Raw genomic sequence first — 27,463 nt, 5'->3', positions numbered from 1 at the left:
TTTTACAAGCGTCGGAATGCCGGCGAAATCGCGTCGCAACAGTGGAAACGAGCCCTTACAATCTAACAGAAACTCGTGGTAGAGCAATGAGTAAGCTGTATACCTGAAGGCTGAGTTCCTGTGTGATTCTGTAAGCAGAAGAGCTTGGTCAGTGGGTGGACCTAAATTAAATCATGTGCTCAACACAAATGTAAATAAGTATCAGAAGACTTACCAAAAATAAGGAACTGCTTCCAAACATGGGGAAGTGAGATCCTGCCCTCAATAAAGCCTAATATGCACTAAAAAATATTAAGGAGTACGCAACTCACAGAAAACATACCGTATATACTCGCATACAAGCCGAATGTTGACCCCCAAAAAGTGGGTCAAAAGTTGTGGGGTCAGCTTGTATGCGAGTCGTGGTCCGCGCCCCCCCCCTGCTCCCCCCACCCCACCTACGGCTGCCGCTGCTTTTACCTTAGCTGGCACCGCTTCTTCTATTCCCCTCCTCTCCGGCTCCGTAATTCACAGCAGCGCTCTTCACGGCAGCTGCAGTAGAGAGAGAGAGCGGTTCCCATAGTAATGGCAATACACATCGCCGCTACAGGAAGCCGCGCTCTCTACTGCTTCCTGCCTCATCACAGCAGCTGCCGTGAAGAGCGCTGCTGTGAATTACGGAGCCGGAGAGGAGGGGGATAGAAGAAGCGGCGCCGGCTAAGGTAAAAGCAGCGGCGGCCGCGGGGGGAGGTGGGGGGCACTACCTACCTATACTGGGCACTATACTAGCTATACTGGGGGGGGGGGGGGTCGGCTTATATGCGGGTCGGCTTATATGCGAGTATATACGGTAGCTTCCCTACAATAAGGGAGATCATCTATACTACCAGGGCTACAGGTAAATTGCATATTGGATGTGGCAAATGTAGACATTTTAATCAAGCAGACAGTCCTTCACTTAAAGAAGAACTCCAATGAAAATAATGTAATGAAAAAAAGTGCTTAGTTTTTACAATAATTATTTATAAATGATTAAGTCAGTGTTTGCCCATTGTAAAATCTTTCCTCTCTCTGATTTACATTCTGAAACGTATCACATGGTGACATCTTTAATGCTGGCAGGTGATGTCTGTGGAAGGAGATGCTGCTTTTTTGGCAGTTGGAAACAGCTGTTATTTCCCATAATGCAACAAGGCTCCCACAGTGTGATGTTAGCACCGTTGTGCTGATATCACACTGTGGGAGGGGTTTCACTACAATATCAGCCATACAGAGCCCCCTGGTGATTTGATGATTGATGGTTTGAGAAAAGGAAAAGATTTACCATGGGAAAAGGGGTATTAGCTACTGATTGGGATGAAGTTCAATCCTTGGTTACAGTTTCTCTTTTCAGACAAAATCATCTTTCTCTGCAATACAGGCAAGACATCAAACAATGATCCTTCACCCAAAAGTATAATATAAAGGCTTAACTGCCTACTAAACCCAAGTTATAAGGTCCAAGACGATTCATAACAGTTTTTTGGTCCTCCACAGCCACTCCATCCAAGGATCCCTGGAGCCATCAACTAGACAAGTGTTACATATGAAAAAATAAAAGCACAGACTATATGACTGTGGTAAATGGTTTCTTTCGTCAATGTGTTACAATATCACAAGATCTATTTACTTTACTAAAGAGTTATTACAGAAAACATTTTCAGGAGGGGTTCAATGATATTGTTAGTATAATTTTGGAACGTGGGATTCCAGTTCTGGATTCTAAGAATTCCAGTTCTGTACAGTGAGAAAGCTAGCCTCTTTGCCCCCCTTTTCTTATTTTCCTTTAATTTTGGATAACTTATAAGGGCACTGTAATATTCCGTTTGTTACTAGGTAGACTGCAGTGGTGCATTAAGTAGTATACTAGGACCCAACTTCAAGCATTGCGACAAGACAGAAATCTACAAGACAGGAGTCAGGCTACAATCAACACAAAATGAGCCATACTGCAGTCAAAGATGCAGTAGGGTTTACTTTAAATAACAAAAGCACAGTTCACCAGGGTGTTCTCAATGAAAGCTTACTGCGTAATGTTTTGATTAACCACCAACAGTTCAAAGAATGTTCATGAAGCTAAATGCTAGCTCAGTAGGGATGGTCAGTGAGATGCGAATCATTCCGTGTCGATTCAGGATTATACAAATTAATGCAAATTTATGCAGCGTGAAAATGAATCAAATTCCACCCTGGCAGGATTTTATTTTCTAGCTGCATTAATTAAATGTGCATCCAGAATTTGCATACTCCTGCCACTTGGAATAGTTTGCATCTCATTGACCATTCCCAATGCTCAGTAGGGCACAGTGGAGTCTTACTGAAAACCCTGCTACGGATTTGTTACTGGCTCAAACCAGAGTTTGAACCCTGGTCTCCTATATCAAAGATGCTGACTTAGCCAGTATACTATCCAGCCAGCATATGCACTGATTATGCTAAAGTAAAAGCAGCAAAATTCAAAAAACTGAGTTAAAACAACAGAGAATTGTGTTGAATCTACCCTATTTTTGTATATAGGTGTAAATAGGGTTAGAACCCTTTTCCATTGGCTGCATTTTTGGATTGCCGCAATTTTTTGGGCCAATCGCACCGCATGCTGCATTTTTTGTAGGCTTTGCTGGATAGTGTAATGGTTAAGGGCTCTGCCTCTGACACAGGAGACCAGGGTTCGAATCTCGGCTCTGCCTGATCAGTAAGCCAGCACCTATTCAGTAGGAGACCTTTGGCAAGTCTCCCTAACACTGCTACTGCCTATAGAGTGCGTCCTAGTGGCTGCAGCTCTGGCGCTTTGAGTCCGCCAGAAGAAAAGCGCAATATAAATGTTATTTGTCTTGTCTTGTCTTGTCTTTGCAATTGGCCTCTATTAGCTTTTTCAATAGTTGATGAAAATCACGGCAAAAAACGCGCTTGTTTTAAATGAAGAAAATCGCAGTCGCAGGGCATTTGAGATGGCAATAATAATTTTTGGTAGAAAAAAACCCTTAATATGATTCAAAGGTTTAAAAATGTAGTTTGCTCTGTACATACTGTATGTGCATGCTTATGTGTAGTGACAAGCAGCAGGCAAAAGTAGAAATCTAATTTTTATTTCACATTGATTATGTCAATTTATCTACAAATAAAATCTGAAGAATTATTGGCATTAACTAGTTATACTGACCCTTCATAAGAAAGACATGAAGTTAGCTTAGCTATAGGTTGGTGGTGAATCTTACTGAACCTTCTGAATACAGGACTGCAGTCCCCTCTCCCCTCTCCTAGTGATATTACATCTGGATAGGACGGGCATAGGCCCTGCGTTCCCGCTTGCAGCGCCACACTATTTGTACATGTTCTGGCAGCAACAATCCCCACACAGTCAGTACGGATTATGGCATTCCGCCATTGGTCATAATTAGAACCATATTATTTTCCATCTTCAGGTTGTATCAGCTGCACTTTGCCAAAAACAATTTTAGAAATGTGTATTTGTTGTTAAATAATCCATGCCCTTACTGTAAGCATTGTAGGAACTCATATGCACGTTCTTCTATACTGTTATACTGTGTAAGATTATAGGCATCTAAATTTCTGTTATACAGTTTTGATGTTTTGTCTATGGTGTAAATGTAGGTGTTATTGCTGCTGTCACTAAAGATGGTCCTACATTACCCAACCACCACATCGGCCATCAGATAGATATCATATCTCTCGCATCTGATCAGAGAGAGAGATCTATTACCTGCCCACAGATTTCCAATAGATTTCAGCATTAAATCAATTATTATTATTATATTGTTTTAGTATCTGTATAGCGCTGTCATCTTCTGCAGTGCTGTGAGAGTATAGTGTCTTAACACTTAACTGTCCCCTCAGATGAGCTCACAATCTAATCCCTATCATAGTCATCTGTATGTATCGTGTAGTGTATGTATCGTAGTCTAGTGTCAATTTAGGGGGGGAAACGGGCTGCCCGGAGGACACAGGGATATCATACAAACTCTATGCAGATAGTGTCCTGGCTTCGATTCGAACCGGGTACCAAGTGCTGCAATGCAAAAATCAGGGGTGCCTCTAGTCATTTTGTCACTCCAGGCGAGAAAACCTGTGACGCCCCCCCCCCCAAGCCCCTCCCCCCCAGGAAAATAATCATAATGCAGCATCATTTCACCAGAAAATAATCATAACGCGGCAGTGTTTCATCAGAAAATAATAGTAATTATCGTAATTCAGAATCGTAATTCACCAGAAAATAATCGTAATGTGGCAGTGTTTCACCAGAAAATACACTTATTGCAGCAGCATTTCACCAGAAATTAATCATAGGGCAGCAGCGTTTCACCAGAAAATAATCGTAATGGGGCAGCGTTGTCAGAAAATAATCGTAATGTGGAAGCGTTTCACCAGAAAATACACGTAATCCGAGCAGAGGGAAAGAGTAGAGAGGGAGAGGCAGCATAAGATGTAAGAGGGGGGTAGAGGAACAGAGAGGGGGAGGGATAGACAGCATAAGATGGAAGAGGGTGCAGAGAAACAGAGGGGAGAGACAGCATAAGATGGAAGAGAGTGCAGAGGAACAGAGAGGGGTAGAGACAGCATAAGATGGAAGAGGGGGCAGAGGAACAGAGAGGGGAGAGGGAGAGACAGCACAGCACTAAAGCACAGGTTTACAGCTTTACCAGCCTACAGCCTAACCAGCTTTCAAAGAAAACTCTAGTATCAAAAGAGCAGGGCACATTCTAGCAGTTATAACAGTACTGGGAGTCTGCACACAGGACAGGAAGTGTTCTTAGCAGCCTGCCTGCATACATTCTCTTCTGCCTGTGCATGTAGCTTATCATCTCTGGAGTAGTGATGGGTCGTTTGCTGCGAACGACAAGAGCCGGTTCTCAGTTTTGAAAGAGCCGATGCCTCAGCCGCCCCACAGAGCTCTGCTTTGCTCTGCAATAAAGTGCACTGAGGCATGTTGGGAGATGTAGTCCTCCTCTTGCAGCTTGTAGGAGTGTATGGGGCGGAGCAGAGTAGTAGCAGGAGGGATTGCCCCAGTCAGAGAAGCAGTCTGGAATTGTCATGGAGACGGGGGCGGGGCTTTTACTCCGATTCTGAGTGGTGTTTAGTGATATTTAATGAAGAGCCGATTCAGAGCCGTAAGAGCCGGCTCTTTAATGGGAGCCGATTCAGAAGAGCCGATTCTCTGAAAAGAGCTGGAATTCCCATCACTACTCTGGAGCAGAAACTTCCCTTCTCCCGGGCTGTGTTGCTGTCTTGTGCGGGGGCGGGGCTCCAACACAGACACATCACATTCTTCTCTCTGTGACTGCATCTCTCCCCTGGCTGTCTCGCTCCAGTGTCTGTGTGCAGCCAGTGACACAGGTGGGGGGTCAGACTGTCAGGGGCATAAGCTGGCTGGCCGCTGGCTCCTGGTTTGACTGGCGTGGGGCGGAGTTAAAGGCTGGGCCACACGAGGTAAACACTTTACCTGTGTGGCCAGGGCCGGCCCGCTCATGAGGCGGGGTGAAACTTTTGCCTCAGGTGGCAAATTTCTAGGGGCGGCATCCGCCCATCGGTGGGTGCGGGGAGCCAGCCGCCCAGCTGGAGGGGTAGCGGGCAGGACGGGGGTATTGGGCCTAGCGGCGGGGAGGGGGGTCGGACCCCCCCCTCCCTCGCCTGGGTCCCCCATCCTCCGCTCCCCTCCAGCCTTAAATAGATAAGAAGCGCAACTCGTAAGAGGCAGTGGGCGGGGAGGACTCACCTCTTCCTCGCTCGATCCAGCGTGCGCTCCACTGACGTCACTTCCTGCAACGCCGCCCACTGTATTGTAAGTGGACGGCGCTGCAGGAAGGGACGTCAGTGGAGCGCACGCTGGATCGAGCGAGGAAGAGGTGAGTCCTCCCCGCCCACTGCCTCTTACAAGTTGCGCTTCTTATCTATTTAAGGCTGGAGGGGAGCGGAGGATGGGGGACCCAGGCGAGGGAGGGGGGGGGGGTCCGACCCCCCCTCCCCGCTGCTAGGCCCAATACCCCCGCCCTGCCCGCTACCCCTCCAGCTCGGCGGCGGCGGTCCCCCGCATGGGGGGGGGGGGGGCGGCGGCAGCAATCATTTTTTCCTCAGGCGGCAAAAAGTCTAGGGCCTGCCCTGTGTGTGGCTACTGAGAAAAAGGGGCACGGCTTTAAAGAAGGAGCCTGGCAGAGAAGAGCAGTATTGATTGCTCTATTGGCTGGGGAGAAGTGGAGGTGGAGGCACTGCTGAGCACATGGTAGCATGCCGAGCACCGGGGACTGAGTCGGGAGGTAATATAATATAAAAAAAAAAAACATGGTCACGGTAGCAGCGGCGGGGGAATGCGCCTCACCACCTCATGGCGCCTCACCACCTCATGGCGCCCCAGGCAACCGCCTATACTTGCCTGGTGGGTGAGACGCCCCTGGCAAAAATGCTAACCACTATGCCACCGTTCTGCCCACAATCAATTGGAAATTGTCCATACTAGCGGCACTTCTTCTGCCTGCTGGTCCCCCAGAGTTCCCCTATGTATTGTGCACCCCCCGGTAATGTAATGTGTACCCCCCGGGCTCCACTATCCACTGGCGCGCCTCCCCTAGTATTCAGAACCTTATCTCTATTGCCAGAGAGGGTGCCTGTACCTTGTGACCCAATGGCAGCTTGACCACGAGCGCGCCATCAGGCCACGTGGTACAGGCCTCTGGCGGTGTTGTAGAGAAAACTCAGGACACTGGAGGAGACTCTCTGCGGATAGTTGAGCCTGGGGGGTACACATTACACATGGGGGAGACCAGCCAGTAATACTTAGGGAGTACTTAAACTTGCCAAAATCATTACAATATAGTACGTCTTGAGATTAAAATATAGGTGATAATTGCTCTGTAAACAAACCTGAATAATGATTTATTTAATTCAAAAAGTAAAGAGATCCCAGAAAAACATTTTTAAACAGAATTATGGAGTACTTCTACCAAACATGTATGAGTCTAGGGATACTTGGGATGATGTTACCTACTGTTTGGGTTACTTGGCAACCATCAGGTTTCTTAAAGGATACTCGAAGTGACGTGTGACATGATGAGATAGACATGTGTACTGTATGTACAGTGCCTAGCACACAAATAACTATGCGGTATTCCTTTTTTTTTCTTTCTCTGTCTAAAAGAGTTAAATATCAGGTATGTAAGTGGCTGACTCAGTCCTGACTCACACATGAAGTGACTACAGTGTGACCCTCACTGATTAGAAATTCCAACTATAAAACACTTTCCTAGCAGAAAATGGCTTCTGAGAGCAAGAAAGAGATAAAAAGGGGAATTTCTTATCAGTGAGGGTTACACTGTAGTCACTTACTGTCTGAGTCAGGACTGAGTCAGACACTTACATACCTGAAATGTAACTCATTCAGACAGAGAAAGAAAAAAAGGAACACAGCATAGTTATTTGTGTGCTAGGCACTGCACATACACATGTCTATCTCATCATGTCCCATGTCACTTCAGGTATCCTTTAAAGGCATAGAGCAGGGCTGCCCAATGCGTCGATCGCGATCTACCAGTAGATCGCGAAGGATTGCTGGGTAGATCGCGTCGGCATTTTAAAATAGTACGCCAGACGCTGACTATGCAGTGCCGGCGTACCGTCTGATTGTGCTGCTCTGCTGCCCTATGCAGAGCAGCACAGAGCACACAGCCAATAGGGAGAGGCAAAGAGAGCGCCGCGTCATGCCCCCCTCCTTCCTCCCCAGCCCTCCCACTTCCTCTTTGTCCGCCGCTCTCCTCCTCATGTAGTCCGGAACCCCGTCGCTGACCCTGCATGCCTTGCAGCACTGACATCTGATTAGCGACAATCCGCAGTGGAGAGGAGAGCGGTGGGTAAGGACGTGTATACAGGAAGTGCTTTGCCTGTATACACGCCGTTACCCTCCGCTCTCCTCTCCACCGCTGGTCACCGCTATCAGATGTTTCAGTGCTGCATGCTTCTCCGGGCATGCAGGGTGAGTGAAGGGGAGTGGAGGAGAGCGGCGGCTGGTGGAGGGAGGGGGCACCTATCTATATGACTGGGGCACCTATACCTAGCTATCTATATATGGGGGGCACCTACACGTGGCTATCTATATGTGAGGGGGAACCTATGCCTAGCTATCTATGTGGGGACCACCTATGCCTAGCAACCTATGTGGGGGACACCTATGCCTAGCTATCTATGTGGGGGACACCTATACCTAGCTATCTATATGTGGGGGACCACCTATGCCTAGCTATTTATGTGGGGGACCACCTATGCCTAGCTATCTATATGGGGGACCACCTATGCCTAGCTATCTATATGGGGGACCACCTATGCCTAGCTATCTATGTGGGGGACACCTATACCTAGCTATCTATATGTGGGGGACCACCAATGCCTAGCTATCTATGTGGGGGACCACCTATGCCTAGCTATCTATATGGGGGACCACCTATGCCTAGCTATCTATATGGGTGACCACCTATGCCTAGCTATCTATGTGGGGGACACCTATGCCTAGCCATCTATGTGGGGGACACCTATGCCTAGCTATCTATATGGGAGACCACCTATGCCTAGCTATCTATATTTGGGGGGCACCTATGCCTAGCTATCTATGTGGGGGGCACCTATGCTTAGCTATCTATATGGGGGGCACCTATGCCTAGTTATATAGGGGGCACCTATGCCTAGCTATCTATATAGGGGGCACCTATGCCTAGCTATTTATATGGGGGGCACCTATGCCTAGATATATAAGGGGACCTATGCCTAGCTTTCTATACGGGGGCACCTATGCGTAGCTACTTATATTAAGGGCAGCTATACCTGGCTATTTTAAATGTTGGTAGATCTCTTGAGCTCTGGAATTTTTAAAAGTAGCTCGCGAGTCAAAAAAGTGTGGGCACCCCTGGCATAGAGGCTATATAAATGTTGAGAAGCAATGCATTCGATATAAGCACACTGGTTAGCACACTAGTACTTTGCTTGCTGCACAAGACTTTTGGCTAACAGTTATCTGCAATCTAAGCCTTGATTTTGTAGACTGAAACAAATGGTCATTATTATTTTCAGTGACAATTCAGCATGATTACAGGTGTCCTCTGATGTCACAGTCCTTCTCTACATCAATCTGCAGCGTTAGATAATACTCAGCTTACTGCTTTCATGCAGCCTGCTTTGGGCTGCAGTGGAACTTTTCCTACTCATCATCCCTTTCTCCTCTCAGTAGGATAGATTGGGCTGCTCAGTCCAAGCCACCTATACACTTCTCACAGGTAAACTGTCACTTGAAGCAATCATAAAAGATAATTTTTGGGGACATTTCTCACATGCGTACCATAGATAAATAAGCCCAACTAAAAACATGTCCATGTCAAATGAAAGGACCTTACCTTTAAAGAGACTCTGTAACAAAATTTTCAGCCTTATTTCTTCTATCCTATAAGTTCCTATACCTGTTCTAATGTTCTCTGGATTACTGCAGCCTTTTCTAGTTGCACTGTCTCTGTAATATATCTAATCTTCTTTTCTTTGTCAAGCTTTGTCGACCCAGAGAGGAATGCTCTGCCTCTGCTGTGATAGGGAGAAGTTATGCACGCCCCCACCAGGCTCTGTGTGTGTGCTTTGTTTATTAGTCACAGACAGGTCTCTGCTCTCAAGTTCAGCTTGTCTATGGTGGAAGGGAGCTGCCCATGCGGAAAAACTGAGAATGCCTGACTGGAGTGCAGATAATTCACTATGTAATACAAACTTGTAGTATACTGTAACATGATATATATATATACACAAACATCACTTCCTGGTTAGGGGCCATGTTTTTTTTTTCTTTTAAACACTGCCTAAGGGCCCTTTTCCACCTGCAATCGCTAGCGTTCATGCTGAACGCTAGCGATTGCTGAATCGCAAAACCGGCTATTCCCCCGACGTTTGCGGCCGCGATTTTGCTATGCTATGCACTGCATAGCAAAATCGCGGCAATTATCGCTCCGCCGCGCGTTCGCGTTCCCGACAAAAGCGAATCGCGGTAGTGGAAATGACCTACCGCGATTCCTATGTTAAAAAGCAAACCGTAGCGATTGTAAAATCGCTAGCGGTTTGCGGTTTTGCGATTCAGCCAGCGCAAACGCGCTGGTGGAAAAGGGCCCTAAAACTGGCGATTAAAAGCCAGGATCGCGGCGGGGAGCGGCGGAAATGGCAAAGAGGAATCCAGAAGATCACAGTGACTCGATTGGTATGTTTTTTATTGTATAAATTAGACAGTACAGATTCTCTTTAAAGTCTCTAATGGTGCCCATACATGGTACCATTTTTTTTCATCCAATCTTACCATTTCTATATAATATAAGGGAACTGCATAAATTATCCTTTCAGTATATTCACTTAATTTACCCTTATACTACATGGAAATGGTAAGATTGGATGAAAAAAATTGTACCATGTATGGGCACCATAACACTAATGCTGGGTACACACGATGCAATTTCCTGCCCAATCAAGGGGTGATCAGACGGGAAGTTGCATCGTGTGTACATGTCCAAAGTGCACCCAATCGATAAAGTGATCGATTTTCTGATTATAAGTCCGCAAAATCGGGTGGGAATTGGGTGGGAAATGCATAGTGTGTATTAGGCATAACAAAATCTAACATTAACCGAAAGCTAGCAGAAAAGGTGGTCACTGTGGCGATACCACAGTCACCTGTATGACAAGGAGAGACCAGGAGCCAAATGGTGCAGTATTGTAGGGTAGTAGATATTAGATTGTAGTATAAGAGAGTATTTACAATCACAAAGGTAGGTTGCAGTTCCTGCAACCACCGTATGCCGCCTACGGGGAAATAACCGTCCCCGCTTGGTATTCCAGGTCCTACTGGTACCGGATGGTCGCACTCCTGGTTGGTCCTTCTTGGTTGTAGATAAAGTATGAAACCTTGTCGATGGTATAAGAAATATTATCTCTACACTATATTCTAGTACATTTTACTATAGGTTACATACTCTTGAGATCAGGGCTGGAGTTACCATAAGGCACTATAGGCACGTGCCTACAGGCACTTGATGATGGAAAGGCGGCTCACTCCCCTCCCTGAGTGCCTCCCTCCTTCCCTATACTACAGAGTCCTGTTGAGAGTGTAAATGTTACTTACTCTGCTCTCAGCATTCCACTGACGAGATTTCCCTTCAGCCAGGGGCACCTCTAGCTACTTAACCACTTGCCGACCGCACGCTTATACCGTGCGTCGGCAAAGTGGCAGCTGCAGGACCAGCGACGCAGTATTGCGTCGTCAGCTGCAGGCTGATTAATCAGGAAGCAGCCGCTCGTGCGAGCGGCTGCTTCCTGTCAATTCACGGCGGGGGGCTCCGTGAATAGCCTGCGGGCCGCCGATGGCGGCTCGCAGGCTAAATGTAAACACAAGCGGAAATAATCCGCTTTGTTTACATTGTACGGCGCTGCTGCGCAGCAGCGCCGTAAGGCAGATCGGCATTCCCCGGCCAATCAGCGGCCGGGGATCGCCGCCATGTGACAGGAGACAGCCTGTCACTGGCTGCACAGGACGGATAGCGTCCTGTGCAGCCCGGATCTCCAGGGGGGGCCAGGTAGGAGAGGGAGGGGGAGGATTTCGCCGCGGAGGGGGGCTTTGAGGTGCTCCCCCCCCCCCCGCAACACCCGGCAGGCAGGAGCGATCAGACCCCCCCAGCACATCATCCCCCTAGTGGGGAAAAAAGGGGGGCGATCTGGTCGCTCTGCCTGCACGCTGATCTGTGCTGGGGGCTGCAGAGCCCACCCAGCACAGATCAGCTAAAACAGCGCTGGTCCTTAAGGGGGGGTAAAGGGTGGGTCCTCAAGTGGTTAATACTGAGGTTCCTCTAGCTACCTAATACTTGAGGGCCTGTGAGGTAAATCCAGACCCTATTTGAGATATACCATCAATAATGTCTAAAACTGATGTAATGGTTTTTGAGATATATTTGAAATGTATTATGTCAGTTAGTGCTAGTATACACATATATATAAATATATGTATTTTGGTTTGTAGGCACTTGTATTGCCCTGAAGAAGCAGGCTGAGACACGTGAAATGCATTGTCCGTTTAATTATGCTGAGTAAATAATTTCATCTTTTTACATTTACCCTGTGGTTTGTGTTATTACATCTGGAGTTGTGAAGACCCCCCCCCCCTCCCCCCATTATTTTTTGTTTCATTGCATTACCTTTTTTTGGGCGCCTCCACCACCCAGTATTAACCTGAAGCTGAATAATCACCAGAAGATAGATCGGGGAATCTCACAGCGACGCCTCCCAAGGAGCAGGTGCTTCCCGATCCATCTTCCTACATGCAGCGGCATACGACGGGCGTAAATGGTAGGTCAAACGATCATGGCACTTAGCGTGGGAGTTGTTGGGGATCTGAAACATCCAATCTGCTGTGAAGGTTGTAATCGTCGCGCCTTGTAAAACATTGTTCGTTTAATTGCGCACAGGTACCCTTGATACGAGATTGTGAAAATGATCGCTCATTACACAAAGAATGTCTAGTGGTCCGAAAAATCACGCAAAAAGTTGTGATGTGGGTATGAGCTTTTACTCTCCAACTAACCTTCTGAACCATTTCACTGAATACTTAAGGTGGGTACACACATCAGATAAAAGTTTTTGGAAAATGAAAGATCACAGACCAATTTTACCCCCTTCCATGTAGTATGAGAGCCATACCTACACAGTGTATTCTATTGAGCTGAACTCCCCATCAGATAAAAATCTTTGCAAGATGCTGCACACAAAGATGCTGTACACATGCAACAGATCAGTATCTGCAAAAGATCACTTCCTGCAAAATGCATTCTAAGGGCTTGATTCACTATTCGGTGCCTTAAGGCTTTGGGCATGCTAACTAGGGTGCTAAGTAGTTAGCACGCACCAAACTGAATAAGCTCGCACGCAAAGTCCCGCGCACAAAACTTTGCGTGCGCAAAGGCCGGTTGTGCACGTTAAAATCTCCTCATGGGGAATTCTCAGGGTTTTCTTAGTTTTCAAAAGCATTCCAAGAACTGCAATTGCTTCGTTCAACTGCCAAAATAGTGTGCAAGGGAGTAGGGACATGCTCGTTCAGGGTCTTTGGCTAAAAGTATTAAAGGCACAGGATCAGCAGAACAGCCAAACAACTAGTATTGCTTAAAAGGAAATAAATATGGCAGCCTCCATATCCCTCTCGCTTTAGCTGTCCTTTAAACACGTCATACATACAACAGTCTATTATAGCAAAATACAGAACACTTAGGGGTGTACTCACTTTTGTTGCCAGTGGTTTAGACAGTAATGGCTGTGTGTTGAGTTATTTTGATTAATGGCTGTGTATTTGAGTTATTTTAGGTTTATTGAATGGAGAAAAAAAAGGATTTAGTTGAACAGAGGCAAGAATGTGATACATGTTAGTTTAAAAATATAACCATAATGATATTGCTGCATTTCAGGTGTGTGGTCTCTTACCATAAAAGAGTCTCTGGGGGGTTTCTGAGACCCCACAAGGCAACATGATATCCCGATTTCCATATGAAGCCTCTAGAGTCTGGGTGGCCTTGTCCTTGCAGTCGGCAGTCCTGCACCCGGGGCCACAGCAATGCGAGAGAGGGAACAGCTGGAAGCGACCCAACACACAGGTGTATGACGGGGTGAACATAGCTGAAGGGGTCAGCAGTTGCTGAACAGGAAAACCAAAGTCGTCAGGATAAAACACATCATCATCCAATTCATCTGAGCTCAGGCAAATATCCTGCTCCATGATCCTGCTGGAGAAACGCATACATGTCAGGGGATCATCTAACAAAGAACATGTTACATTTACAGCACAGATGGGAAAATGTTACATTTACCTAACAAAATAAGATATCTGTGATAGTAATCTGAATCTGAATACTGAAAATAAACTCGGTTCCCACTTGTAAAGCACTATTTTGGATCTCGCGTGGTCTCTACATGTTTATGTGATTTCCTCTGGATGCTCCCACACCACAAACACATGATAAAAGAATAATTGTCCTCCCCTAATCATCTATAGACTCTTGTAGGGACATTTAATTATTAGCCACTTTCAGGAACAGTTAGCCAAGCAAAAGAACAAATTATAAAGGACTACTAACATTAGGGCTGGTTCAGACGGACGTCTGCGTGGCGTCACCTTTGGGGGCGTTGCGGCGGCTGCACGGTCAGGCTTTCAGTAGCCTTTGCATCGCGTTCCGATGCGGTCGCATTTTTTCTTCCCTTAGGGCAAGGGTGTCAAACTCAAATACAAAGTGGGCCAAAATTGTACACTGGGACCTAGTCGTGGGCCAACCTCAATGTCTACTGGCCACCTTCCTTCCTTATAAAGTTCCCAAGAGGCCCTCCTCTATACAGTTTCCTGATGTTTAGTGCTTTCTACTACCTCCCCCATATGGCTTCCCTGGTGTTCTAGGGCTTTACCTTCAATACAACTTCACTGGTAGTCTAGAGTGGGCCAAGCATAATTCAAAGTGGGTAAAGCACTTGAGGGCCAAATTTAATAGCTCTGAGGGCCATATTTGGCCCACGGGCCGGAGTTTGACATGTATGCCCTAGGGGGACATTAGCCGTCCCGGTTGGCCGCCCCCTGGAAGCTACATGTCGCTTCCAAGGGCAGCTCGAACGCTAACGAAAATCGAGACCCGAACGCCGCGTTTGTGTAAACGCACGCAAAAGCTCGGTGTAAACACTCCCATTCACTTGAATGGGAGCGTTTACCGCGACGTTCCGAACGCTTGCGGTAAACGCTACGCAAGCGTCCGTCTGAACCAGCCCTTAAGAAGATAATAGAAAGCTGATCTAACGATTTTTACTTACTGTATATGAAGCTGGGAGATTTTTGTTTTTGTTTATATCAAACTTTCCATTTGTGATGTATTTTTACATTTGATGTCTTTATTTGCTGCCCCCCTCCCAAGGTTTTTGAGGGCACAGTTGTGTTCTGGTTAAACTCTAAGGATGTCTATTTTAATCCTGACAAACCATGTTACTATTTCTGAAAGCTTGCTGGAGCTCTACTTTCCTGCACTTTGCACTCTCTTATTAAAAGCCAAGTCCACCGAGAGCTGATATCGCAACTTGAGATGCGTGCCAGCAGATTAACACACTTACTGTCTTTTTAAAACTCTTGGGCACTCAGGCAGAAAAATCCATGCTCAAGAGTTATCAGCTTATTTGTAATCAGGGGGTTCCCAAGGCTGCATTGCACTTAACACAGCTGTCCAGTCCAAGTGTCCCTGAATGTCCTACAGAGGATCTCTAAAGAACAAGTGGGAGTTCCAGGATGATCCTCACTGGATGTGCTCTCCTAGTGCCAGGCCAAAGTGTAATGTGCTCTCCTCGTGCCAGGTGAAAGTATATCAGCGTATTCACAATAACAGTGGTTGTTCCACAAAAATAAGTTATGTCACATATGTGTTGCCAGCATTCTAATTTATGGAAACAGTAAGAAAAAAATAAATTATATATATATATATATATATATATATATATATATATATATATATATATATATATATATATATATATATATACACAGTGGGATGCGAATGTTTGGGCAACGTCGTTAATCGTCATGATTTTCTTCTATAAATCGTTGGTTGTTACAATAAAAAATTGCAGTTAAATATATCATATTGGAGTCACACACAGTGATATAAGTGAAATTAAGTTAATTGTATTTACAGAAAGTGTGCAATAATTGTTTAAATAAAATTAGGCAGGTGCATACATTTGGGCACTGTTGTCATTTTATTGATTCCAAAACCTTTAGTACTAATTATTGGAACTCAAATTGGCTTGGTAAGCTCAGTGACCCCTGACCTACATACACAGGTGAATCTAATTATAAGAAAGAATATTTAAAGAGGAGCTGTTAGGTGTAAGGTCTGAGGAAAAAAAACACATATATCAGTAGCTAAAGATTGGCTGTACTTACATTACATATGCATTTCACTGTCCACGTTTGGATTTCACAGAATTTTTATATAGTATTTGCAGAGAATGATGCTCCTGACAGCTCATGGCAGGCTCCATGCTTGTCTGTCTCCTATGAAGCCAAATGTGTCGTCATGTCCTCCGTGCTTCCTGATGATTCGACTCAGAAAAAAGACAACACTACTGTGCAGTGAATATTAATTAGCCATGTGGCTAGGAACAATAGCGGACTCATGCAGTATACTCTGCCCGGAGATTTTTCAGTGCTGTGAGCTGGACTGCATTACAAGCTGTTGTAACATGAGCCTGTAACTTCTCACTAGCAACAGAGGGGAGGACCCAAGGTGGGAAGAAGCAGCCCCAGAATGCTTTGCAGTATGGTATGTGGCCTCTCGGCCTCTTAAAGGGAACCAGAGAGGAATAGAGCCGGGAAAATGAAAAAAGCTTTTATACATACCTGGGGCTTCTTCCAGCCCCATAAGCCTGGATCGCTCCCATGCCGCCATCCTCCGCTTCCTGGAACCGCCGTTACCGGGCCCGTCACTTCTGGCGGACGCGGACAATTGTCCGCATCACAGGGGCTCCCTCCATACCCGTATGCGTGAGGCTGCGCGGTAGGCAGCCTCATGCGTACCTGTATAGAGGGAGCTCCGTGTGATGTGGAGAATCGGCCTGCATCCGCCGGCCGACTGGCCAACTCGCGGCAATGACGGGACCCGGTGGCGGCGGATCCAGGCAGCAGAGGATGGCGGCGTGGGAGCAATCCGTGCGTATGGGGCTGGAGGAAGCCCCAGGTATGTATAAAACCTTTTTTTAATCCTCTCTGGTTCCCTTTAAGAGCTTGGGTCTAACAGCCTTGCTGTTCAGCACACATCAAAAGTAAGAGAGATTTTTAACTTCAGTATTGCCTTTTTGGCTTCCTTCTAAACTGTTTAACACAGGAGAATATAGGTTTAAATTAGCTTTTGCAGCCTGAAAGTTACTCTTTAAGGGGGTTAATTGTAAGTTTCCCTCCTCTTTTAAATTTCTCTGAAGAGTAGCAACATAGGGATCTCAAAACAACTCTCAAATGACCTGAAGACAAAGATTGTTCACCATCATGGTTTAGGAGAAAGATACAGAAAGCTGTCTCAGAGATGTCAGCTACCTGTTTCCACAGTTAGGAACATATTGAGGAAATGGAAGACCACAGGCTCAGTTCAAGTTAAGGCTCGAGGTGGCAGACCAAGAAGAATCTCAGATAAACAGAAGGGACCAATGGTGAGAACAGTCAAAGTCAACCCACAGACCAGCACCAAAGACCTACAACATCAACTTGCTGCAGATGCAGTCGCTGTGCATCGTTCAACCATTTGGCACTCTTTACACAAGGAGATGCTGTATGCAGAGGAAGCCTTTTCTCTGCCCACAGCACAAACAGAGCCACTTGAGGTATGCTAAAGCACATTTGGACAAGCCAGCTTCATTTTGGAATAAGGTGCTGTGGACTGCTGAAACTAAAATTGAGTTATTTGGGCATAACAAGGGGTGTTATGCATGGAGGAAAAACAACACAGCATTTCAAGAAAATACCTTCTACCTACAGTAAAATATGGTCCTCTTTCCATCATGCTGTGGGGCTGTGTGGCCAGTACAGGGATTGGGAATCTTGACACAGTTGACGGACACATGCATTCTACTCAGTATCAGCAGATTCTGGAGACCAATGTTTAGGAATCAGTGACAAACCTGAAGCTGCGCCAGGGCTAGATCTTTCAACAAGACAACGACCCTAAACACTGCTCACAATCCACTAAGGCATTCATGCAGCGGAACAAGTACAATGTTCTAGAACGCCCGTCTCAGTCCCCAGACCTGAATATAATTGAAAATCTGTGGTTTGAGTTAAAAAGAGCTGTCCATGCTCGGAAGCCATCAAACCTGAATGAACTAGAGATGTTTTGTAAAGAAGAATGGTCCAAAATACCTTCAACCAGAATCCAGACTCTCATTGGAACCTACAGGAAGCATTTAGAGGCTGAAATTTCTGCAAAAGGAGGATTTACTAAATATTGATTTCATTTCTTTTTTGTGGTGCCCAAATTTATGCACCTGCCTATTTTTGTTTAAACAATTATTGCGCACTTTCTGTAAATCCAATAAACTTCATTTCACTTCTCAAATATCACTGTGTGTGTCTCCTATATGATATATTTAACTGACATTTTTTATCGTAACAACAAATGATTTATACAGGAAAATCATGACAATTAACAACATTGCCCAAACTTTCGCATCCCACTGTGTGTGTGTGTATATATATATATATATATATATATATATATATATATATGTAATCTCTGTTATTATTGATTTATAAAGCACCAACATATTCCGTATACAGTATAGCTATTTTTGTTCCCCAGCTGTTAAGCGATGTATCATGTTTTCCATCTGCATCAGTGTGGTAAATACCAAATTTTGTATAGTATAGAACTGGGTTAGGCCATTGTTGTGCTTCTTTTACTGCTGTTTTGCTTTCATGTGAACCCTATAGGTCCGAAGTACAGGAAATGAAAGAGAGCAATACAAACCTGATGGGGGTTCTAACTCTTACGCACTATGAAAAAAAAAATCATAACTGTCTCTGTTCCTGTTACAGAAATTAATCAATTTCCTTTCTGGTCAGGAAGTGATGCAAATTCTCCCAGAGGAGACACACACACGCAGCAGGAAAAACTCCAATCCAAACCCTTTCCACACTATGCAAACAAAAAATAAACTTTCACAGAATTGTTCAAAGAAACATAATCTTCTATTTGGGACTCAGTGACTACTTATTATAATGCTGTAGTTCTGAGAGCTGCATCCACCAATATACAATAGTAAATAATATCACCTTCCGCTAAGAGCTACAGTTTGATCTTCATCAGAACTGTAAATAAATGGTAAAGTTAAAGCCTTGTACAACTTCTAGTTGTCTCTTGGCCAAAGCGGCCAGTCGGATATGAGTATGTCGGCCCCAATGCACTGATGTAAGATCTGGACTGCAGGATCACCTTGTCTCAGTGCAGGCCAAGGTCATTGTTGACCTCTTTAGGTTCGTGCCCCTGCTCAGCCCCCTTCCATATCAAACGAATGCATCTTCCTCATATGGTAAATTCTTTACAGGTATAACGTATGTTACTATTACACATGCAGGTAGGCCATACACAGGTCAACAGTGGCTCAATCCAGTAAATGACCACTCCTTCATCAAAAATCGATCGAATAGAAGTGATCGGTTACCACCATGCAGAAATCTGATCAAGAGACAATTAAACCAATGTTTCAGTTAGTGTTGCACTGTTCAATACGATGCATAGTTACATGCCAGTCGATTGCAGAACTGCTCCTCTCCTGCCCACTATCAGAGTAATCACCACCACACCTCAGATTCCAGTAGTACTCCTCTCCTGCCCACTATCAGAGTAATCACCACCACTGATCCAGATTCCAGTACTGCTCCTCCCCTGCCCACTATCAGAGAAATCACCACCACACCCCAGATTCCAGCACTGCTCCTCCCCTGCCCACTATCAGAGAAATCACTACCACACCTCATATTCCAGTACTGCTCCTCCCCTGCCCACTATCAGAGAAATCTCCACCACACCCCAGATTCCAGTACTGCTCCTCCCCTGCCCACTATCAGAGAAATCACCACCACACCTCATATTCCAGTACTGCTCCTCCCCTGCCCACTATAAAAGAAATCACCACACCCCATATTCCAATACTGCTCCTCCCCTGCCCACTATCAGAGAAATCTCCACCACACCCCAGATTCCAGTACTGCTCCTCCCCTGCCTGCTATTAGAGTAATCACCACCACACACCAGATTCCAGTACTGCTCCTCCCCTGCCCACTACCAGAGAAATCACCACCACACCTCATATTCCAGTACTGCTACTCCCCTGCCTGCTCTCAGAGTAATCACCACCACACCTCAGATTCCAGTACTGCTCCTCCCCTGCCCACTATCAGAGTAATCACCACCACACCTTATATTCCAGTACTGCTACTCCCCTGCCTGCTCTCAGAGTAATCACCACCACACCCCAGATTCCAGTACTGCTCCTTCCCTGCCCACTATCAAATAATTCACCACCACACCCCAGATTCCAGCACTGCTCCTTCCCTGCCCACTATCAGAGAAATCTCCACCACACCTCATATTCCAGTACTGCTCCTCCCCTGCCCACTACCAGAGAAATCTCCACCACACCTCAGATTCCAGTACTGCTCCTCCCCTGCCCACTATCAGAGAAATCACCACCGCACCTCATATTCCAGTACTGCTCCTACCCTGCCCACTATCAGAGAAATCACCACCACACCCCAGATTCCAATACTGCTCCTCCCCTGCTTGCTATCAGAGTAATTACCACCACACCTCAGATTCCAGTACTGCTCCTCCCCTGCCCACTATTAGAGAAATCACCACCACACCCCAGATTCCAGCACTGCTCCTCCCCCTGACCACTACCAGAGAAGTCACCACCACATCTGAGATTCCAGTACTGCTCCTCCCCTGCCCACTATCAGATAATGCACCACCACACCCCAGATTCCAGTACTGCTCCTCCCCCTGACCACTACCAGAGTAATCACCACTGCACCACACTACACACACCATCAATAAACTGTCCAGAATGAACTGTAATTTTATCATTCAGGCTTGTGAGAACCAAAAGATCACTGACATATTCAATCAAACTAATCAAATCTGCTAGGAAACATATCACACAGATGACCACCTTTTTAGTAAGCTAAGAAAAAAACAATTTGTAAATAAACCTTTCTCTTCTTAAAATGATAACGCTTTCAGATCTCCACTTTATAACAGGCTAGAGTGCACACAGATCTTTAGCTACTGGTCACTGCAATAATGAGATTAGTTCATGTTCACTATGCACGTTGGCATAGTGGTTAGCGCTCTTGCCTTGCAGCGCTGGGTCACCGGTTCAAATCCCAGCCAGGTCAACATCTGCAAGGAGTTTGTATGTTCTCCCCGTGTCTGCGTGGGTTTCCTCAGGGCATTCCGGTTTCCTCTCACATCCCAAAAACATACAGATAAGTTAATTGGCTTCCACCCGAAATTGGCCCTAGACTACAATACATGCACTACACAATATAGACATATGACTATGGTAGGGACTGGATTGTGAGCTCCTTCGAGGGACAGTTAGTGACAAGACAATATATACTCTGTACAGCGCTGCGGAAGATGTTGGCGCTATATAAATACTAAATAATAATAATAATGTTCCAGCTATATAAGTCAATGAGAAACTGGGGTTGATCAGAGCTGAGGTCAACCTACATGAGACCTGAAGACATACAGACTGAACTGCAGCCGATTAGCTTAAACCATTTCCACTCCTATGTCTGACATTGGCCTTTTCCAGCATAGGTACAGTGTCAGATATAGTTCCACATCGAAAAATGGCTGCCACTAAGCGGTGCTGTTGCTGGATCAAATCAGGTACAGCGCCTTTAGATCACAGTGTTGGACTAAGTCAGAAAAAAAGAAAATATCTATATGAGTACACTTTTGTTTTATCACTTCTTCAACCTGACAATGACTAGTGACTCTCACACACCTGTTTCATCATCCTCACACTCTGTCTTTTTTAATGTTATCTATACTAGATCCCATCTGTCCTTTATGTCAATCATGGTCTATCTATACCCATCTGTCTCACTGCTCACGTGCTTAAGATGTTTGCACAGTGCTAATTTACTCCTGTCTATCTCTAAACAGTCTCACTGTGTTATTATCAGTCAGTCTTAAGCGACATACACACGCTCAACAAAAGTCTTTTAAATGCAAGATTCTCAAACAACTTGAATAAGTTGGACAACTTTTGTCACGTAAGTGACATGCAAACGACAAGACACTGATAAGAGGCGACCATCGACTGATAAGACGTAGCTCAAGTCAATCCAACAGCCTCTTATCAGTGATAATGCCTTGTCATTAGCACATCTTTTACTTGACTAAAGTTGTCCAACTTCCTCAAGTTGTTTGATAATTGTGCATTTAAAAGACTTTTGTTGAGTGTCTGTATGTGGCTTTAGAATCACTTTCAAAAATTGTCTTTCTAGGTGGTATAGAATCCTGAAGTTATACACCCCATACACTTGGTTCTTTCTTGTTGTAACCTTCTAGAATGAACACCCCAGCTTGATTACCAGTACATTTTGGGTGTCTTGGTTCCAACACAGAAACTTGAAGTATAATTGTTAGTATTATTTTTGGAAACAGTTATTGTTCGCTTAACACACAAAAAAATGCACAATAAACATGGTCTAACCCCTACAATCTGTAATAAACCTGGAGTTGTACTATAATCTATTCTGAGGAGCATTTCACAAATCAAAACATAGCATTATGTGTTTGTACAAGGCATTTCTACATACCTAGAGATAAGAGCGACAGCAGAGTTCTAACACTGTGACAAGTCTTGCTGCAGGCATGAGTGACACGCTCTCAGTTTTGCTGTCTCCTCACATGACTGGCCTTGTATATTTACATCAGGAAGACGACAGGAAGTAAACTCCAGATTGCTATTTGGCCTCAGCCTGTAGTCTGAACTGTGCTTATTTTTTGTGTGTGTATTATAGATGAGCTTTTGGTAGGAAGCGCTGAGTCTGTGCCCTTATTAAAGCATACTTATAAATATATGAGGCCAACTGTAAATTGTTCCGTAATAGCTCTGTAATGCAATGACAATGCATTATTTTGTTTCCAACTCAGAGGTGCCTGTTGCTTTCAAACAGATCTTTCCCACAGCACCCTGGATGTACACATTGCACACCAGAGGGATGCATGGGACATCAGAGCAACAAAGAGCAGAGACAGTAGACAAGTCATATCTCTTCAGGGAAGAAAATCATTATATTACAATTACAATCTGTGATTTAGGAAGTGGTCAATGTCTGGGCTATAGTGTACTTGTAGCCAAATAAGTTCATCAAATCGGTACTTACTTAGGTAGAGGTCCCCTGTCTCCCTCCTCCTCGCCGTCTTAGCTCCGAGTCCCTCAAAGAGGTGCGGCTACGCCAGTTCTTACACGGCAGCGTGGACGCAAGTTTCAGAGGTCTCAGAGATGGAACAATGAGGTAGTTATGTGTTTCTTTATTTTTAAAATGCACAGGTTTGCTGTAATGTTTCTTCTGTTCTCTGGCCTTCAGTATATCCTTTTTTTCAGATATTACTGGAATCCTACTAAAACTTCATACACATGTAAGAGTACTGCTGCCACTGGGATTGGGACAGTTTAGGTCCGAGAGCTGTACAGATGCATCACTAGCCATGAAGCTAGTGGCACATCTGTTTTTAAAAAGGGGGAGAAGAAACAATGCGCAGTGCATGACAGCTGGTGAGGAGAGTAAGAGAACAATGCACTCTGGGACTGGTCGGGTGTCGGTACTTTAGACGTCATTGGAAGGACTTCTGTACACATGATTTTTCACAGAAGCTGTTCTTAAAAGAAACCTAAAGTGAAAGTAATGTGCCCACTTTAACTTACCTGGAGCTTCTTCCAAATACCTGTAGTCCTTGTCCCTTGCCGTCGTCATTACGCTTTGTTCAACTCAGCAGCTGTTCCTCCTAAAGCTGCCTTGATTGCTCTGCTCTTGCACAGTTTAGAAAACTTGCAAGTGCATATTTGCCAAAAGCTCTCGGGCCACAGGTGTGCGGCCAGGACCACATATGCGCAGTAGCCCAGAACTAGCTCAGTTGGCCAGCTTTCGGTGGGGCACAGCTGCTGAATGAAACAGAGGCGAATGACAGCAAGGGAGAAAAAGGATTACAGGCGGCTCCAGGTAAGATAAACTAAACACAGTACTTTCACTTTAGGTACCAATTAAAGACCTCTTCAACTGAGTTAAAATCAGTGTATGTACTTAGTTTTAGTCAACTCTATCTAGCCTAGCTCTGCCTCGAGTCCTGAGTTCTAATTATTCTGGGATCTGCAATCCTACTGCCTGGTATCTCTGATCTTTGTCTTGCCCTGTCCGGCCTGTTCCTGTCTAGGTGATTGTCTTGATCCTTGGGTCTCAAGCTCACTCCAACCTGAATTATCGCAACTTCTTTCTGTTTTAAGAAAGCAAACTTTTGTTTTCCTTAGTATTTTAGTAAGGGGGCTTTTGGGACCATTGTAGCCCCTCACACACTCCAATGAGTTCTGGTTCACCATGAGCTTGCTGGTTAGTCTCAGAATCAGAATTATTTCGCCAAATACAGCATGAGCTATAGTCGGAATTATTTGTGGTACACATGGCATAGACATACAATAGAAAGACAAGACACACAGCACGGACAAATTAGAACTGCAGCAATGGTATATATGACAGATTAGTGTTCCTTCCTGCCGGGCGGTAGCAGTCCCATGCACTAATAATAATGATGATAATACTAATAGTACTGCTGCTGATGATGATGGTGGTGGTGGTGGCCCCCGTACGGACCTTAGGCAGTGTGAACGAGGGCGGGCAGCGGCGAGAACTAAGAGGTAGTCTGTACCTCTTGTATACCATAGTAGTCATATATTATTGCTGTAGTCTCCCTTAACAGTTTGTTTTGTTTTTTTTGTTTTTTTTCTGAGGTTTTATTTTCCTTCCCTAGCAAAGTGTTGCTTTTACCTTTCATTTTTCTCCTTGCTGTTTTTATTGTACTATTTAGACTACGTCATTGTTGCATATCTGGTACTGGATCTCTGTTGTTTGCCATGCTCACCTTTTACAACGGTTTGCTTTATTTGTTTTGTAACGATTGATTCAACTTTATCTACAGTTCCAAAGTCTGCGAGTCCCGAGTGCAGCTATAAAACGTCTCCTGAAGGGGTCACCACATGGGGAAGCCTTAAACTGGATCATTGTCTACGTTTTTTTTTTTTAATATGACAGATGATAAATTTCGTGTCATAGTAAGTTGACTGATAAATCTTATTGCTTTTTTTTCAAAGGCCCTCAATGTATCCATACCATTTATCACAACATAGACTTGTAAAAAAAACTCCTTTTTTTCTTGTTTGGCTGCTCTGCTCACTGCTGTTTGATGCTGGTAAAGGTTGCTGAACTTTTTCATAATTTTCAGCTCTTTTGGTGTCTCCAGCAGTACATGAGACTATCATACAGCAAAAAGCTCTAGTTGTGACACTGGCTCTCAATTACTCCAGAAATTTGATATCAAGTCAAATTCAAGCAAATATCAAGATTAGCAACCAATCAGGAAATGCCAGTTGCCACAACAAACTTTAAAGGAAACCTGAAGCAAGGAAACCTGAAGTGGAGGCTGCCATATGTATTTCCTTATCACCAAAACCAATTGCCTGGCCGCCCTACTGATCTATTTGGCTGCAGCAATGTCTGAATAACACCAGAAAGAGGCATGCAACTAATCTTTTCAGATTTGACAAAAATGTCACCTTTTCTGTTGCATGCTTGTTCAGGGTCTATGGTTAAAAGTATGAGAGGCAGAGGATCAGCAGCACAGCCAGGCAACTGGTATTGCTTAAAAGGAAATAAATATGGCAGCCCCCATATCCTTCTCACTTCAGGTGTCCTTTAAGCCTGCTAACCCTAGTTTTCCTAATTGTAACAAAAGTATCTCATGAGGTACCCAAATATATTTAAATGTGCCGATATGATATGGAGAAGGGAATGACTTACTTGATAACCAAAAAATAAAGGTCGTGGGCCAATGAAAGCTGAATGTAAGCCCTTTATTTACGAAGTGTTTAGCCAGAACATTCTGGCTTCATCAGGTAAAAAGTGGCAAAACACATTGGAAATTAAGTCTTTACTTTCAGCTTTCTTTGACTCACAACCTCTATTCCTTGGTTACCACCAGGTAAGTAATCCTCCTTCTTCATACCGTATTAGCACATATTAATACATCAGAGTGCCTCTTACATCAGTTCACATTTCCTCGTACTCGGTAGAGTTCACAACCTCTTCCTTCAGAAGGGAGCCAGAGGGTGATTTCAACACTGCAACCACCCATCTTGACTGCAAACAGAAAGGGCAACATTAAGAAAACAGAAAAAGACTGGCCATATCCCACCAACCACAAATATTTGAAATAGTCACTTTATTGAGTCAAATTCACATAAAAACAATTAAAAATAAGAACTATGCGTTGGAATTGTAGATGCATAATTATTAAGGCAAATAGTTAGCCAATATAATTTGACAAAACAACACCATAATTGTAAACATAGACTGGGTAAAAATATAGACACATATATATGTGTACCACCATGCTCAACAGCATCGCCGCAAATGACAAGGTTAGTAAAGTGACACAGTGACTGAGATAAAGTGTCCCGTGCAAATATAAGAGGACAGTCCCAGAACAGATACCCAGTTTCTTTTCTGAGGTGACCCTGGCAAAGGCTAAACATAATTTGTATATGAAACGTACTCACTGGTTACCATTAGTAACAAAAGGGTGATGGAATGAGATAGGATAAGCCTTCTCCTGGTATTTGAAACATGCGATGTCGTTTGAACTGTACATGTTAATCTTCAACATTATTATTATAATATAGTATTAAAGTTTAATAATTGTGAATTCAAATGTGTGGTCTATTTACCAATAATTAGGCAATGGAATAAACGTGGTTCTAATACAACACACTAAAGCCCTGTACACATGTTCAATCAGTGTAGCCCAACAGAGATCGGTTCCCAATCCCTTGGCCCTTGGGCGGCATTTTAAGGATGTGTAGATGCTTGTTGGCTTACAAGCGAGCAACATGTCCTGTTCTATGCGGGAGGGCTGGGCAGCATGGGAGTGACATCTCAGGGGGTAAGTGGGGAGAACAATGCTCTCAGTCATCGCGTGGATGAAGTAATCCTCCAGGACAGATCGGTGACTGAGCGGTGAAGAAGGGTCAGTGGCTGCCATACGCATGCTAAATTCTCAGCAGAGACAGTTATTATCGGTCGCTTTGGCCGAGTTCCATGCAGCGTGTGTACAGAGCTTAACCTGAGAGAGAAAGATAAACACTGACACTTGATCATCGGAGATCTTTTGGTTAGGAATGTATGCAGCTACTTGGAGACATTAGATTGTTACCAAGCCTGGCCAAAAATGGCAAGTTGTGTGATGCTCAACAAATGTCGACTGCTACAGTAATGCAACTGACATAATATATAACCTAACCAATAAAATGCCTTTAAAGAGCAAGTCAATGGTATCATTTCATGCTCTGCTTTAGCCGGCACTGTGGTTAGGCAACTCTCTGCTGAGGAGACTCTAATCATCAGCATTCACGTGACCAGTTGAGCAACTCTGTGTGAGTCACAATGTCTAGGAGAGCCTTGAGTGTTACTCAGAAGTCTATGTATGAGGAATATGTATGTTTTCCTGTTATTATACTATTCCAGACATGCAGACACTGAAAACAATTTTCATGGTTTTATCTAATTACCGAGCCACAT

General features: G+C 44.7%; 1 protein-coding gene and 1 long non-coding RNA gene across 3 annotated transcripts in view; one reads left to right on the top strand and one right to left on the bottom strand.

The window, feature by feature from the left end:
* The window catches only part of LOC137531721 (uncharacterized), a 34,624-nt gene extending 20,664 nt beyond the window's left edge, over window positions 1-13,960 (top strand). Inside the window, exon 3 of the long non-coding RNA XR_011023719.1 lies at window positions 13,485-13,960. This is a non-coding gene — a long non-coding RNA (uncharacterized lncRNA). The remainder of the gene's footprint in view (window positions 1-13,484) is intronic.
* BMF (Bcl2 modifying factor) overlaps window positions 1-27,463 on the bottom strand; it is a 127,337-nt gene that overhangs the window by 51,120 nt on the left and 48,754 nt on the right. Inside the window, exon 2 of one of the 2 annotated variants that reach the window (XM_068251677.1) lies at window positions 13,501-13,799. In XM_068251677.1, the coding sequence (XP_068107778.1) occupies window positions 13,501-13,799 (299 nt within the window). The remainder of the gene's footprint in view (window positions 1-13,500; window positions 13,800-27,463) is intronic. The other variant, XM_068251678.1, reaches the window with a different exon arrangement.

Source organism: Hyperolius riggenbachi, chromosome 9 (assembly GCF_040937935.1).
Source record: "Hyperolius riggenbachi isolate aHypRig1 chromosome 9, aHypRig1.pri, whole genome shotgun sequence".
Taxonomy (NCBI): domain Eukaryota; kingdom Metazoa; phylum Chordata; class Amphibia; order Anura; family Hyperoliidae; genus Hyperolius; species Hyperolius riggenbachi.
The sequence above is the reverse complement of the archived record's forward strand: the minus strand, read 5'-3'. Positions and strand labels throughout refer to the sequence as shown.